The sequence below is a fragment of the Schistocerca gregaria genome, chromosome 1 (assembly GCF_023897955.1).
Source record: "Schistocerca gregaria isolate iqSchGreg1 chromosome 1, iqSchGreg1.2, whole genome shotgun sequence".
Taxonomy (NCBI): Eukaryota; Metazoa; Arthropoda; class Insecta; order Orthoptera; family Acrididae; genus Schistocerca; species Schistocerca gregaria.
In genome coordinates this window covers 70,729,137-70,747,335 of record NC_064920.1, presented here as the reverse complement: position 1 = coordinate 70,747,335, position 18,199 = coordinate 70,729,137, and the positions used below count along the sequence as shown (strand labels likewise).

The 18,199-nt window shown below is 37.5% G+C and overlaps 1 protein-coding gene across 1 annotated transcript in view; it reads right to left on the bottom strand.

The window, feature by feature from the left end:
• LOC126331023 (piwi-like protein Siwi) overlaps positions 1 to 18,199 on the bottom strand; it is a 242,412-nt gene that overhangs the window by 148,946 nt on the left and 75,267 nt on the right. Inside the window, 1 exon segment of the mRNA XM_049996440.1 lies at positions 8,264 to 8,515. Within this exon segment, the coding sequence (XP_049852397.1) occupies positions 8,264 to 8,515 (252 nt within the window).

Genomic DNA, 18,199 nt, shown 5'->3' with positions numbered 1-18,199 from the left:
AAAAAGGTTGGAAATGAAGGAAATGGGATCCAGATTAAGTTGAAAGATCCAGAGACTGTTGAAAGTTTCAAAGGGAGCATTTAGCAACAGCTGATGAGAACAAGGGAAATGAATACATTATAAAACAAATGAGTAGCTTTAAGAGGTGAAATAGTGAAGGCCGCAGGGGATCAAATGGGTAAAAAGACTAGTGCTAGAAGATATCCTTAGATAACACCAGAGATACCAAATTTAACGGATGAAACGAGAAAACATAAAATGCTGCAAATGAAGCAGGTGAAAGGGAATACAAACATTTTAAGAAATCTGATTGACAGGAAGCGCATAGAATTTAGAAGCATAGTTCACTAGGGGAAAGATAGATACTGCCCACATGAAAATTAGAGACCTTTGGATAAAAGAGAACAAATGTATGAATATCAAGAGCTCAGATGGGAAACAAGTCCTATGCAAAGAATGGAAAGTTGAAACATGGAAGGAGTACATAGAGGTTTTATCCAAAGATGATAAACATGAAGGTAAGAAGGGGAAATTGACATAGATGAAGATGAGATGGGAGATATGATAGTGTGAGAAGAATTTGAAAGAGCTCTGAAAGATCTTGGATGATACAAGGCCCTGTGAGTAAAAGATATTCCTTCAGAAGTACTGATAGCCTTGGGAGAGCCAACAATGTCATAACACTCCCATCTGGTGAGCAAGATGTACAAGACAGGCGAAATACACTCAGACTTTAAGAAGAATGTAATTATTGCAGTTCTAAGGAAAGCAGTTGCTGACATGATAAAAATTACGTAACTAAATTATCAGTTTAATAAGTCATGGTTGTAAAGTACTAACACAAATTCTTTACAGCACAATGGAAAAACTGCTAGTCACTGATCTCTGGGGCGATCAGTTTGGATCCTGGAGAGATGCAAGAACATACAAGGCAACCCTAACCCTACGAATTATCTTGGAACATAGTTTAAGGACAGGCAAACCTATGTTCATAGCATTTGCAGACGTAGAGAAAGCTTTTGACATTTTTGACTGGAAAGCTCTCTTTGAAACTCTGAAGGTAGCAGGGGTAAAATATAGGAAGCAAGGCTATTTACAACTTGTACAGAAACTAGACGGCAGTAATGAGAGTCGAGGGGCATGAAAGAGAAGCATTTGTTGGGAAGGGAGAGGGACAGAGTTGTAGCCTATCCCATATGTTATTCAATCTGTGCACTTGACAAGCACTAAAGCAAACCAAAGAAAAAAACTGTAGTAGGAATTAAAATCCAAGGACAAGAAATAAAAAAGTAAGGGTTCACTGATGACACTTATTCTGTCAATGACAGCAAAGGACTTGGGAGAGCAGTTGGGTGGAATAGGCATTGTCTTCAAAGGAGGATATAAGATGAACATCAACAAAAAGCTAAAAAGGATAAAGAAATGTAATTGAATTAAATCAGATGATGCTAAGGTAATTAGTTTAGGAAATAATACACTTCCAGTAGAACGTGTTTTGCTATTTGGGCAGTAAAATAACTGAGGATGCCAGAAGTAGAGAGGATATAAAAATACAGGCTGACAATGGCAAGAAAAGCATATCTGAAAAAAAGTAATTTGTGAAAACTAAATACAGATTTAAGGGAGAATGGGTGTAAAGGTTAATTAAAAGTAATGTCAGAACTACAGAGAACAGTAAACACATAACTCTGAGTAATTAGTACCTATAGCTTCTGTGGGGAAGTTGGTAGGGATGTTAGTCATACCCCAATTATGACAATTTTTTACTGTATTTGGCATGAAAATGTTACATGGGACTATTAATACTCCTACACATGTGATGCAATTGTTTCTTTATTCTACTGTTCCGATTGTTTATGTTTATTCTGTGAAACTACAAATGCACTAGATGCTTCATCGTGAGTGATGTATGTTCTGTAGCACATGTCCCACAGAACAGCACACCTATTTATACAAATGTATTCTATAGGTATGCTACTTTGTTGTAACCATGACCGTTCCGGTCAAGTGGTTGCCGTGAATGAAAGTACGGCGGGACTGGATGGGAGTGGCCTGCAAACAAACAAGATGGACAAACGGGGCAGGAAGGACATGCACGGCGACAGACAACCGAGCAAGACACCAAGAACAACCAGCAATAAACAACGGGGTCACAAGCAAAAACCTCAAAAAATCAACAACATCCACTCATACACGGAAGTAAACAAAGTAAACATGATGTCTGTACGTGAGATATCAAGAGACTCACGTGAATATCAGACTGCTTCGCTGAGTGAGAGGCAGGCGCTTAAATACACAACAGGGTACATCGCTATTGGCAACTGGGACCACATGCCCCAGAGTGGGGCCCTCACATTATACGTGGACCAAGAGCACGCGCAGCCACAGCTCACGGCATGCTAGCTGCAGAGACCTCTACTGGTAATCAAGGTCCATGCCATCTGGCGTGGATTCAAAAACTGTGGCGCTTGGCACCAGACTTTCAACTAATGAAGCGAAAGCAGACTGCCAAAAGAACATTGCTACAAACTCTGAAAAGTCCTTTACATGTCAGGGAAAAGTTCTCCCACATAACAATTTCATGTATAAACAATTAAAACAAATTGTCATCAGTGGAGTTTGAACAAGGGACCTCTGACACGATGACCTGACATTCAACTAACTCAACCACATAAGATCTAAAAAAGCTATCACTTTCTGAAGTGTATTTCCTGTGCTCCATAGTTGTGTTATTGCTTTTAATTACCATTTACACATGTTCTACTGGACAACAGCACATACCACAAACTAAACTGGTATTTTAGTTGATACTCTATCTACATACAGTGTTTTGTACTGATCTGAGTGTCTCAGAAGGCAGGCAATCATATACATAGCCTGAAGAAATACTGAAGAGAAAACTGTAGAAGGTCATACAGGTATATTGATGAAAACATTATTCTGGCAGTGAATCATTTTCTTCCCAAAAATAATGAAAGAAAAGGGGGTGCCCCTCCAAACCAAATGAAAATGAATATATTTTGACACTATTTACAAGACCGAGGTTCTCAGTAAGGTGTAGGAGAAGACTTAGGTACACACTAGGGAACTGTATCACTGTAATTTTCAGATTTTCTTTGATATGTTACCCTAAAAGCACCATCATGGCTCCAGTCCCAGAAACATACGAGAACTAGAAACAATAAACTTACATGGCAATCAAGGTATGTTTCCATGTATGGTGAGGGCCTCAACTGCATATATATACCAATCTTGGAACCCACTGAACATGAAGATGAATATATTACCAAAAGGGCTCTCCTAGTATCAATGTGCAGGCAACAGTGATTATAGTGAAATGTTTACTAATGTTGATGCTTCATAACCTGGGCCTGTAGATAATGCTAGGATATAGGGAAATGATGTTGCATGCTACGTGCCAAGAGAAAACTAGCATAATGCTTTAATTTTTGGAAATAAAGGAATGACACAATTCCAGACCCCACAAACATCTGATAAGAGGGCCTGCAACAGACTTCAGTGGGGCAGAATGAAACTGCTTTGGAAAATTCAGTTGAGGAGACAATTATTTTGTTGTAGTGGCAGTGGCCCTTCAAGAATCTGTCATAATGATGAGTGTGATGTCAGTAGTGTTTCTCCACAATTGCCACAGAAATAAAACACAGGCAGATTGAATGGCATGTTGTAATGCACAGTTTATCATTGTAAGCACCTACATAACAAAATTATATTGTCATAGGTTTTGAAATTTTAATAACAAGGTCTTACCAGTAAATAATTCCAAATGAAGTTAATCTCAAATTCAGTCTGTATCACACAAAATAAATATTACTGCAATACTGAGGTATTTTGTTTTGTATTGCTCTTGTTCTTTCTCCCATACAGTTCTTGTTCTTTCTCCCAGTAACTGTTTTCCTATTTAAGATATGTTTTACTACAGTATGAATCTTATTTTTTGTCATGTTAGAATTAACTAGGTGGATCACAAAATTAATAACCTGTTAATTACAAACCTACAATCTGTTTCTTCTAATGAAACTCTAAAAGTAGTGCTTAGTATTTGACACATGAGCAGGCCCTCATGTTCTTTCTCCCAGTATCAGCTGGCATATTACCGGTATGTTTTCTCACAGCATAAGTCTTGTTTTTTGTTATATTAGAAATAAGTAGGTGGATCAGAAAAAATAATACACTTTTATTTTCCTGGAATTACTGTTTTCATACTGTTTATGACATTTTTTATAATTCCCGTCAAATTTCCTATGTCCACAACGTTAATTTACACCTGACTTTGAGTCAACAAATTTAACAAATTTATAATTTCCCCCTCAATTTATGTATTACAAAAAATGTTTGTGGAAGAAAAATATGATGCTGACATGATGTTGGCTGTCCCATAGCATTTGCAAATACTACGTGGTAAGTTTCTTGACACCAGGGCACTCTACTCAGTGGATCTGAACTGGTAAGTGTGTAAAAGTTGGAACAATTCATGCCATATCTCCCGCTGCTGGCAGCTATACTTGGCGTAGTGGCTGATGAGATATAACTAGGTTCATCTGAATAAAGATATTATAACCAATCAACCATTTCCAAAATGTCTCCACTGCACAAATGCAGTTTTGTGATTGTTGTGATCATCGTGACACTTTTCTTGAACCATATTTAGTTTGTTTTGGTGTTTGGCCTCTTGCAGCACTAGCTGACACCATCATTTGCTTTGCATTGCTCAAATGTTTGTAGTTTAAACACAGTGCTGGTTACGTATTTTTTTTCATGGTGAGCAAAAGGTGTTATGTGAACTTATTCTCATTGGCAAGTGCAGTATTTATTATCCATTTTTTGTGATGTTATACAAACAAACAATGTGAGTGATAGTGGTGTGTGGTTTTCCACATAACTGAGGAGGCACTGTACCTGATAACCTCAAAAAGATTACTACAGTGCAAGAGGTGGAGAAAAACACATATTCAAGCACCACACAAAAAACTTATGTATAGATTTGCACTTGATAACGAGAAAAAAATTCTCAAAATGTGTTGTGCTAAGCATGAAAAAATACATAACCAGTACAGTATTTCATTATTTAAATAATGAATGACAGCTGCAGTCTTTCAAAAACACAGTATGAAACTGAGTCAAACGTTCCTACTTCCCAGACAGTTTTCAATTCCATTTACATCAGTGGTTTTTACTGGATAATATACAAGTCTTTTGATGCCTGTTATGTACATATATCATACATAAAATGTGAAAATGCAAGGGGTATCCTATGTGTACTATGTGTAACTTCTACAGTTTAAATGTTATTTTCATTATTTTACATTTTCCCGCATTTTACACAATTCTTTTTTAAGTCCCTTGAAAAGTGAAACAGTAGGGTTTCAATGTAACTGGTTAATTACAAATCCAGCAGTCTGTTTCTCCTAATGAAACTGCACAGGAGTCCACTTAGTAGTTGATGCATAAGTGGGCTAGTGTGAATCACATTAATTTTAATCAAAATTATCTTCTGTTAGAAAACTATGATAGTGTTCTGGTTTGGAGTAGGCAAAAAGGTAATGTGCTCTGAAGATTTTGTTCGCATAAGGTGTTCACCTAACTTCAATAAGAAAAAAGTTTCCCATGTTGAAAGTTCAGTAACATGCATTTTCATAAACTGTCCATATATCATCTTAATTTATTGTCATAGATGAAACTAAAAATAAAACATAGTTCAACTCTTCCAGAACACATTCATACTAGTTCTATATTTGTACATTGAATACTTTGTCTGTCTGAGTAAGCTGCATGAAATGCAAGGTTAAGTATGTGGTCTGTGCCATATGTGGCACATAACACACACAAAGAACTTTCTCAAGGAGGAGAGGAGTTAGTGAGAAAGAAACTATCTGGTCAGACAATATGCTTTGCATTTTTTATTCATGTGAAATTGTAAACTTTCTTGGAGAATTTTCTTTAGCTCTGAGAATCTTCTGCAGAGATGCTCTCTTTTTTCATTCATAAAACTCATTTATACAAGAAGATGGCGGGATAGAAGTACTATGAAAAGCACAATGGATGGCAAGTTCATCTTTTCTATGGGTTACACTGATGCTAGTGGCATCCTCATGGAAGGAGAGTTTTATGTAGGTTAAAGGTGAGCACCTGTTCCCTACAGTTAGGCCATACAGGCACCTGATGGAGGATCATGTGCATTGTTGGAGAAGAGAAAATATGGTCCCTGCAGCAACATGCATGTCAATACTTTAGAATGAACTACTTACTGTTGGCTATGGTTATCCATATGTTACATATATATTGTAATGCACCTGTTAGTATTCAATGATCTAATGAGTGAAAGTGGCCTTTTTGGGTATGTAAATCTTCAGTATACTCACTCTAAGAGATATTCTGATTTATTGGGGTATTCATGACTTAGCAAAGTCACACAATGTGTATTCAAAAATCAGTATGTGAGAATTTAGGAGCTGCAGTTGTTAACATTTATCTAACAATGAAGCCATCATTAGAAGTTTCTAGATAATTGGGAGAAAATTATGTTTGTTGGCAGTTGTGCTACAGTTAAATGGCAATTCTCAGATAAAGATTGGCTCCAATATTAATGTGCAACATGATACTAATGTTGGAACATGAGTATAACTTTGTAATAAAGTGTTAATGTAAAATTTCATATCAAGGAATGTCCCCTTCCTTCTCATCCTGTGAATCTTTTTGTATAACCTCTTCTCCTCCATTCACTTAACAAGTCCAAACCATCTAAGCCTTTATTACTCTATTCTATCCTGTAATAGTTCCTCCTTTACTAATTCCCTGCCTCTCTCATTCCTATTAACCTGTCCATCTTTGATACTATTTCTCAAGTCTATGATCTCACTAGCTTGTCTTTTGCATCTCTAGCTTCCGCCAGATCTCTGAGGTATACACCGGGATTGGAACACAGTATGCCAAATACACTACTGGCCATTAAAATTGGTACACCACGAAGATGACATGCTACAGACGCGAAATTTAAGCAACAGGAAGATGATGCTGTGATATGCAAATGATTACCTTTTCAGAGCATTCACACAAGGTTGGCGCCGGTGCTGACACCTACAACGTTCTGACATTAGGACAATTTCCAACCTATTTCTCATACACAAACAGCAGTTGACCGGTTTTCCCTGGTGAAATGTTGTTGTGATGCCTCATTGATAAAGGTCGGATTGTAGCCTATTATGATTGTAGTTTATCATATCGCGACATTGTTGCTTGTGTTGGTCGAGATCCAATGACCGTTAGCATAATATGGAATCAGTGGGTTCAGGAGGGTAATACGGAATGCCGTGATGGACCCCAATGGTCTCGTATCACTAGCAGTCGAGATGACAGGAATCTTATCCACGTGCCTGTAATGGATCGTGCAGCCACGTCTCAATCCCTGAGTCAAAAGATGGGGACGTTTGCAAGACAACAACTATCTGCATTAACAGTTTGACGATGTTCGCAGCAGCATGGACTATCAGCTCGGAGACCATGGCTGCGGTTACCCTCCACACTGCATCACAGATAGGAGCGCCTGCGACGGTGTACTAAACGACTGAATCTAAGTACTGTATGCAAAAATGTTAAAAAAAGCAAAAATTAAAAATTCAACATTTGATGTATAGGGAAAACAGTGCTTGATGCAAGTACTTTCTTGTTTGTAGCGGTCATCTCACAAACCTATTGAGAACATCTTGGACATATTAATGAGGGATACACACATTTTGAATCCTGTTCTGACCTATCTACAGTTGTTGTGTGTGCTTACTGTAAGGCATGATTCAGAATTGCTCCTCAATATTTATGGTGTCCAGTGTACCCCACATTGCAAAAAGCTGCCACTTTTAACAAGATGAGGCATGCTATACACTACTAGTGAAGAGAGTATGTTGTCAGAGATGCTACATTTACTCTCTGTAACTTTAGTCTTTGGCTCACTTCCTCAGTTCTTGAAGAATGATTGGAAATTCATAGTTGTGGAAGACAGGTACTATTTCCTACTTTAAGTGTTTCTTTCAGCAGCACTGGGAGTGAAATATCCTGGAAGTAACTACTGGCAATTCGTTCTTGTCTCTCTGTGAAATATCATCTTTATTGATTAAATTTTATGTCTGACACATTGGATTCATTGCAGGGTTGTGTGCTTGTATGTCTCTCTGTACTGAATTGTTACTTTTCCATGTTTTATTCACTGAAGCATGTATTACAAAAATAGAATTAGTCACAGCTACATTACCTGTGGATTTGTTCTTAAACGGTCTTGAAATTTACGTAGCCTTTCCTGGCGAGTAGCTGGTCCGAGGCGGGTATGTTCAGCTAATGCTCGCATGAGGCTGAAATTTGACCTCATTTCATCAGTGATACCTGTTGTGCGGCACAATTCAGGAATCAGATAAATCAGGTTGTTAATTCCTCTCCTCCGGTCCCTTTGTTTTGGTTGAGAGACAAGTAGTGGTTGTTGTTGGTCTTTTATGATTATCCCATAAGCCTAAAAATAATTAAATCAGCTCAGTTAGACAGTTGTGATATGATGTACTAAAACTATTGATGGGACAACTAACTGGTTTCAACAACTGATGTACACATTTTGTTGCTGTCAGTTTCTTTAGTCAAATTATACTAAAGCATCAAAGAAACTGGTACAGGCACGCATATTCAAATACAGAGAGATGTAAACACACAGAATATAGTGCTGCATTCAGCAATACCTACATCAGACAACAAGTGTCTGGCACAATTTTTATATCAGTTACTGCTGCTACAATTGCAGGTTATCAAGATTTAAGTGAATTGAACATGGTGTTACAGTCGGCGCACAAGCGATGGGACACAACATCTCCGAGGTAGTGATGAAATGGGGATTTTCCTGAGCAATCATTTCACAGGTGTACATTCAGTATCAGGAATCTGGTAAAACATTAAATCTCTGACATCACTGTGGTTGGAAAAAGATCCTGCAAGAACGGGACGACTGAAGAGAACCATTCCACGTGACAGAAGTGAAACCCTTCGGCAAATTGTTGTAGATTTCAGTGTGGGGCCATCAACAAGTGTCAACATGTGAACCATTCAACAAAACATCATCGATGTGGGCTTTCGGAACTCAGGGCCCATTCATGTACCCTTGAGGAATGCACGACACAAATCTTTGTGCCTTGCCTGGACCCAAAACACCGATATTGGACTGTTGATGACTGGAAACATGTTGTCTTGATGGACGAGTCTCATTTCAAATTGTATTGTGTGAAAGAACATGTACAGGTATGGAGATCTGTAATGGTGTGGGGCATGTGCAGTTGGAGTGATATGGGACCCCTGATACGTCTAGATATGACTGAAAGATGACACATACATAAGTATCCTGTCTGATCATCTGCATCCGTTCATGCCCATTGTGCATTCCGACAGACTCGGGCAATTCCAGCAGGACAAAATGACACTCCACAAACCAGGACTTGCTATAGATTGGCTTCAGGAACACTCTTCTAAGTTTAAACACTTCCGCTGGCCACCAAAACCCCATACATGAACATTATTGAGCATATCTGGAATACCTTGCAACATACTCTTCAGAAGAGATCTCCATCTCCTCATACTCATAGATTTACGTACAGCCCTGCAGGATTTGTGGTGTCAATTCCCTCCAGCACTACTTCATACATTAGTCTGAGTCCATGCCATGTTGTGTAGTGCCACTTCTGCATGCTCGCAGGGGCCTTACACGATATTAGGCAGATGTACCAGTTTCTTTGGCTCTTCAGTGTAAATTACCTAATGAAACTAGTCTTTGCTGCCACATCAGTTATAAGTACATTTATGACTCACCATTGGGGACTGACTTTTTTTAATTTAATGTGAGACAATTGACCTGGCTCAAACCTCTGGCAATTATGTGACTGTTTTACTGTCCCTGAGTTTGGCTCAGATACGTAGCACCAGTGCGAGCAGCCTGTCCACTGCTGCCAGGAGTGAAGCTGGAGCAAGGAGGTGCTTTGGCCACTGGCAGCCTCGAACTGCTATAGGTCTGTACTCCACTTTTTTTTTCCAATCTGGTCAGAATTTAGCGCTAAACTTAAAAATTACAATAACTCAAAATCAAAAATTTTCAACAGGAGGCCCCTTTTTGCTTTCTGTCTCACATATAATAATTAATAATTAACTAGCAAATCCAGCAATGCTTCACAATTACTAAATAAGTATGGGAGTTGGATATATCACTTAATGTCCTACCCCCCCCCCCCCCCCGCAGTCTTTCTGTGTCCATCTTCTCCTCCCTCCCTCTATGTCCATTTCCTCCCTTCCTTCTCTGTCCATTTACTCCTTCCCCTCTCTCTGATCTTGAGCGTTGTTTATTGTTACTGAAAATTCAGATTCTGCAGTAGTATTCTAATAGTAAGCTGATAAGCCATAAATACAACTTTTCTGTGAAAACTGACTGTGACGAAGAAAACCAAACAGTGCATTAAGAAAACTGGCATTAACTGAGTATTGGAATTTATTTTTGACTTATAAAGTTTTTTTGTGTACAGTGTGTGAAGCAGTATGATTGGGGACATGAACGAAGACTTTAGTTTGTTTCACTAAAATGGGAGCAGGGAGCAGCCGTGAAGCAGGTGTGCAAACACCATGAGAACTTTGGCAGTTTTCTCTGTAAATGAAGGAGAGGTGTGAGATTGTGTGTAACGCTCTCCATCAGAATTATTTCATGCCTTGCTTTTGGAAAGTGTCTCCAAAGATCTAGTTAAAGTCTGATGTTCTTGAGCTGCAACAAATTTTGCCTCACAATTTTCCTTGGATTCTGGAGAGCACATAGTCCTCTGTCAATTAGCTGTGCTGCTGTATTCAGAAACACTTGACTATTCTGTAGTAATTTTTATTCATAAACTAAACAAAATTAAATGTTTTTAGTAGACACCCAAATCAAAAAGCAAACTCAACAAGTTTGTTTTATGTGGCAAAAAATATAAATAACACTTCTTGAAAGGAGCAGAGCAATGTCACTAAGTTTTTCACAAACAACGTGAAATCCATAAATCTGTATATCCTAGCCATGAAAAGTCGATGTCAGTTTGTATTTGTAAAGCTAAGACTGCAGTGCTTCATTCTGTCACTGACATAAACTTGTGAAAATATGTATGTCACTAAGTTAAAGCAAATAACACTGCCCTCTATTGGTTCTTTGGTGAACCACAAAAATAACACCACCACCTATTGGTCCCTCGATGTACTAAGAAACAAACAGTGCCATCTATTGTTTCTTTGGTGTACTGCAAATCTAACAACACCATCTACTATTTCGTTGGTGTACTATGCCATGATGATTGTGCCACTGGGGTAAACATCCAAACTAATAAGCTGAGTAGACGATTTCAGATCAAACTAATCACAATTTTTTTCTCCACATTTTGTTTTGATTTTGATGAAATTAAGCCTATATGTTGTTCCGAGCTACACCTGAGTATTCTGTTAAAACCCCATGACACTGCAGTTTTGGAGATCAGTATGTTCAAACTGGCAAACCAACAAAGGAGACAATAATTCTATCTAAAGTTGAAATCATTATATTTTTCAAGTGAGCTCATTGTGATGAAACAAATCCTAAATGCCACCCCAAGCTATGCTCAAGTTACCTGTGAAAACCCTATGAAAATTTGTTTGGTAGTTTTGGAAATTAACATGTTTAAATAGACAGACAGATATGACAGTTTTGTGGTCTTATTTTTAGTACAGATGAGAAAGAACATGGCATGGAAGGAACAGTTGTTCTAATGGTTTGATTGTAACTAAATTGGATATGTTAATTTTATGTATATAAATTGAACTAATTAAATATATTTAAATTTTATAATTAATGGTTTAACATTGTGAGAAATAAAAAAAAGCAACTAAATATATTACGGGAGCGGCAACACTCAAATCTGTGCCTACAAACTTATAGTTGGCGTGCTTGACCACTGCTCTATGGCACTGATTTATTTCTTGTTGCTCAAAATTCGCTCACACACCACTTCAAAATCTTTTAGAGATCATTTACTCTTTTCTTATGGCCCACTCAGGGTTATCTACTTCTACTCACACAGTTTAAGACAAATTGATGAGCCATGTCCCGTGCCCTCCCTTTGTCAGTCAACTATTAAAGAGCGGGTTATGTTTGAAGATTGAATACTAATGAGAAAAATTACACATTGGTTTCACTTGAAAAGAAAGAATGAATAATTCGGTCAGCATGCAAAATTACAACAGATTGTATTGATTGTTTTCATACAGTTGCCTATACGGATTGGATACACTCAAAAGAAATGAACAAATAATAATCCATCCAATATATAAAATGACAACTGAATGACTTGACTGTTATCGTTTGGCTGGCCCAATGACTGGTTTCACTTAGAAGAATGACTGAAGAGTCTAAGTGATTGAATCAATTGTTCTCATTCAGTTGTTCCCATAATTAATCATAACTAATTTACATTGTAAAAACCATGTTCTACTAAACCAAAAGCATATCTCAACCTCAAATATTACATAAGAGAAAGCGCTTTATCTTAACCAAACTGAAGAATATCTTGTAGTAGTTATTATTGCTGATATTTACAATGATACCAGTGGTGCCTCAGTTTATCATGCCACTGTAAACATAGGTAATATACATATTACTGTCAGTGGTTTTTGGAAACACCTGAAATTTTTAAAATTTAAGAAGGTCCTAGGCCCTTCAGATTCCTGACACAATCTGCAGCCTAGATACCCATTATTGTAACCACATTACAGCATAGGTTCCACAGAAAAAAAAAACAGGCCAAATCACAACTATCTACAGGAATGGTAGCAGAGATTACCCACAAAATTACCATACATCACTGACATCTGTCATTAAATCTTTGAGCTAACACATAATGGAGTATGGCAAACAGAGAGACCTCTCTCTTGTCCACCAGTAAAGAGGAAAAATCATTGGTTACACAATGTTGAACTCTAGTTTTTTCACAAGACACCCGGGAAGCAAAGAATCAAGACAATCTGGTGGATGAAGTAATTATGATTTCCAAAGTACCTTTTTACTATGCACCACACTAATGATTATTGATGATACTGTTGTTGATTATCACAATGTAACTGACTGTGTGGAACAAACAACTTAAAAATGAAAAAGTAACAGCAGAGAATGATAATTAGATTGAATGAGCTGTATCGGTGAAATGAGCACAATAGGAAGAACAGTGGAAGTGGGAAGAGGTAGATAACATTCAAGTTGTATTTTGGTGACACAATCGTAGAAACTCTCATGTGTGAAACTAACTATTATGCTGCATATTTTGTTCAGAGACAGACTGCTATACAATCACATTTAAGTTCTGTAACTGGGTACATGTTGACACAGGTTAGATTTATGTCTCTTTTTTTCCACTGCAGATGTTGACAGGCATTATTCACAAGCCACTCATAAAATCTTATTTCAGTATGCAACTGCTTTTGAACACGCATCTTTTTTAGTAGACTGTGCATCAAGACAGTTTTGAGATAGTTTGTTGATTCCTTCATTTTGTAAACCTCGAGGAACTGCTGGAATTAAAAGATTGTTCAAGTTTGTCATTTAGCACTTGAATAATACATTTAACAATTATGTTGATGAATCTCTTCCATAATGGAAAGAAAGGCTGGCAGTAAAGACCTACCTACAGCTAAAAGTAGCAAAATTTAGAGTAAAGTTCTATGAAACCTGAGACTAATCCACATACACTGAAAACAAGTCAGAGCCTAATAAAACTTGTCAAGCTTGGTAACAGGTATGAATTTTGTTGGTTACACTACAACTCAATAAGAAGCATGTCGCTCATGCAAGACTCAAGAAACGTGTACTTACGACACAGCACTCACAGGGCTTTATGGCACTGAAATGAATGAATAAAAAACAGGTGACCTTTATTTCAGTAGTCCATAATGGTGTAGTTGCTACAGGAACCAAATGAGGCAAAGAAGTAAGAAAGGCTCAATGAATTAAAGAACACAATTCTCTTAGGGTAGCGTATATCTGAAAGATAAGACACTAAAACCTTTTCGAATGGAAGGCAAAAAGGTATGAAGTGTCCCATGAAAATGTTTAGAAGGCTGATGAATAATGAAGCGCACAATGTTTTTAATGTTTATGAAGCCAATGAAAAGACAAAGGAAGAAAAACATGTAAACTTCTCAAATCAGAACTGCTGAAAATTCATGGAAAGTGTGTAGTTTCACCTCAGTGTGGCTGACCTTCAAATACTGCAGTCCCTACGTGGCTCACAGCAACATATCCCATTGCAAAGATCTTAATCCACAGAGAAGAAGAGCAAGCCCCCATAGAGATGTACAGTATTCTGCTTTAAGACAGAAGCGGGAATAACACGAAACATACCATATTTACTCGAATCTAAACCGCACTCGAATCTAAGCCGCACCTGCAAACTGAGACTCGAAGTCAAGGAAAAAAAATTTTCCCGAATCTAAGCCGCACCTGAAATTTGAGACTCGAAATTCAAGGGGAGAGGAAAGTTTTAGGCCCCACCCAAATCGAAACGAAGTTGGTCCATTTTAATATGAGACAATTTAGGTCGAATGAATGACGATACAGCTACAGTAGTTTGGTTCGAGTCGTAAGCTCAGCAGTTAAGCTTTACCAGGTAGCCGCTGCTATGCGTCAGGCGCTCCGTCCGTATTTATAGGGTACCCTTCCTTTTTCACGTGCTTCGTCTGGTTTGAATCGGTTGCTTATTTTTCTTTGATCTCATAAGTGCCATTCTCTTTGTTATAGGTGTTTACATCACTCTTAAGCTGAAAATGCATTATTGTACTGAGTCATGCATTGTTTGTCGCATTCTGATGATGAGTGTATATACGACCTGTCGCCGCTCGCGGCATGGCTTGCTTTTGTGTGCGCTACCGCCTCTTACAATAAAAAAAAAAGAGAGGAATCGTCTCATTAACGAAACAATGGCAAGAGACAGCTATTTGTTGTTACATACACTGCTGCTTTCTTTGATAATGATCAACAAGAACCAAATAATAGACTGCGTATGATAGAAGATGTTCTGAACGAGAGTTTAGCGAAAATTTTTCTCAGTTTGAAAATCTTTGCAGACGCTTCTTTAGTACACTACATTCTGCACAGAAATTAGTCATCTTAGCTTTAAAATCTACTCAATTGCCGTCCTTCATTTCTGACTGTATCACTATTAGGCATAAGAATAATACGAATATAAACATTACATGAAATGTATATTCTTCCGCGTTTGCTGTTGTGTCATTCTAGTTTCGTAGTTTATTAGGCAGACAGGATTTAAATGAGATAGCAGCAAACACGAAAGAATACATGGCAAAATGTTGATATTCGTATTATTCTTATAGTGAAGGAGAATACTGTATGTGATTCACAATTCATAAGAGTTCCTATTAGCAACCATCTCTTCTCACAGATAGGAAAGAATTCAGAACATATGGTTGGCCATATTGATAAACATTCCAAACAGTCTTGCCAGTTGGATTTTCGTAGTACATTGAAATGCTGCTACATTCAAAAATGAACAATACGGAATTTGTATTTACTTCGTTGGATGAAGTATGAAAATGCAGTGGTCTAAGCAGCTCAGGGCAGAGAAAAAAGCTCGTCTTCCACCTTTTTTTTAAAATTTATTTACTGACGCAGAGGTTTTGGCGCCAGTATTTATCTTTGTGCCTACAAAGCATGCCTGTGTAGCACTACATATATACGATGCCAGAAGTTAGTTGTGGCGGCACCTACCAACATTTTGCAGAACTTCCGCTTACTTTGCACTCGATTCTAAGCCACAGGCGATTTTTTGGATTACAAAAACCAGAAAAAAAGTGCGGCTTAGATTCGAGTAAATACAGTAGTTCTAGATGCAGAGACTGTGACGCAAGTCTTTCAAGGTACACTACACTAAAAATTCATTTTAAGTGCCAATGTACGATTTAATCATAAAGATCCAGCCATATAAACTACCACCAGTGGGCTAGGTGTTTGAACAGAAACTACTGGCCTGAAGGGTTACTGATCTGGTCGACAATGCTAATAATAACTTCAGAGTTTCTGAAGATGACATAGTTCTCAACAAAGAAGTACAATCTGAAAAAAATAAATCTGAGTAAATACTGTCAGATCTTAATAATATTATTAAGTGGTTCAGTGATTGTCATTGCTTGAAATGTTCAGAAATCCAAAATAGTGCACTTCATAAAACGAAAAAAAAATTAGACTTCTGTAATAAAACATCGTGTCATCAGCTAACTCACACAAATGCCTAAATTTAACAATTTGTGGGGATTTGAAGTGAAATGATTACATCAGGCCTGTCATACCTACAGGCTTATAAAACACTCACGAATCTCATCCTGAAAGATTGATCAATTGTGTAGGTCCCATAACAAACAGGACTAACCAGGGATATGGAACATATACAAAGATGAGCAGCTCAGACAGTCACAATTGATGCACATCATGGAAATGCGGAAAAACCTGAAATGGCCGATGCTTGAAAACAGACACCAAGTGTACCATGAATGCCTACTTACAATGCTTCAAGAACTGGTATTAAGTGATGAATCTTTGGTACAATGGGAAGTAACCTCTGCCATGTCGTTCGCAAATATGGTAACACGTGAACTTGTTATTAGTGATTCTCCATTTAGTGGTTATGATCTATATCATTCTTAATGAAGATGCTATTCCCTTGGAGAAAATATTTCAGAGGTAAACTAGTCCCTATTCACATCAAACAGGGCAGAAAACTGGAGCATGTCAACTAATGAGTAATAAAATGTAACTGTAGGTGAGCTACTATGAACAGCATAATGAATGCATTTCATAGCCAAGATAGATACAAAGCTAACTAGCATCGCATATTATAAATTTATATCAAAGACAATAAAGAGATTGAAAGAATGTATGATGGTATAAATGAAATAATTAAGATAACAGATGGAGATTAAAATAAAATAGTAATGGGGGAATGAAATTCAACAGGCTCAAAAAAGAAGGAAATATAAGAGGGAACATGGTTTGTAGGAATGATACAACTTTCAGAAAGTAGAGCTATTGTAAACAGTTGGTTTAAGAATCATGACACAAGGTTAATATTTTACCAATAGAGGAGACCACTCACTGAAAGGCAGAAGTGTTGAAATGTCATCAGGCACACACATAAAAGAATAAAAACTTTCTAGCTTTGAAAATCAATCCTTTCTCAATCTAGATTGTGTGTCCAACTGGCACCATGTAAGAACACAGGTGTGTGTGTGTGTGTGTGTGTGTGTGTGTGTGTGTGTGTGTGTGTGTGTGTGTGTGTTTTGTACTCAAGCTCAACAGAGTCATTCCAAGAGCTAGCAAGTTTTCTTTCTTTTTTGTGTGTGTCTATCAGTGACTCGCCATTTCTGCTTTTCAATGAGTGGCCGTCATGTGTAAAGGATTTGAAGGCACAAGAAGGTTTCTGACAGATTATGTGATGGAAATTGGGAGGTTTGGAAACTAGATTTTAAATAGCAAGTCTTTTCCAGGAGCAGATGCATTCTCTTGCCACATTTTATTGTTTATGAACTGCAGATTAAAACCGAGAAAGTGAAGAAAACTAGGAAATTAAGACATAAGGCAATGGAAACTGGAGAAACTGAAAGAAACAATGGTTTTTGAGAGCTTAAAACAGTGCACTATGCAATGATTGACTGAAACTGAGAAAGAAATGCAACAGAAGAAAACCATGTAGCTTTGACAGATGAAGTGTAACCAGCAGAGGATTAAATAGGAAAACAACCTAAGGCAGAAGAAATCCTTTGATAACAAACTACATACTGAATCTGACTGGTGAAAGAAGAGATTTAAAAGATGCGGAAAATGAAGCAAGTAAAAGGGAATGCAGATATATAAAACTTATGACTGACAGAAGATGCAAAATGGTAAAGTAGGGGTTGCTCGAAAATAAATGCAAAGCTCTGAAAGCAACTGCAACTATGAAAAAGACAGATGCCACCAATAGAAAAATTTTGGAGAAAAGAGCAACACTTGTGTGAGTATAAAGAACTCAGAAATAAAGCCAATAATAAGCAAAGAAAGGAAGGTTGCCAAATGGAATGAATACACCGAAGGGCTACACAAGGGATGGTAACCTGAAGAGATTATCATGGA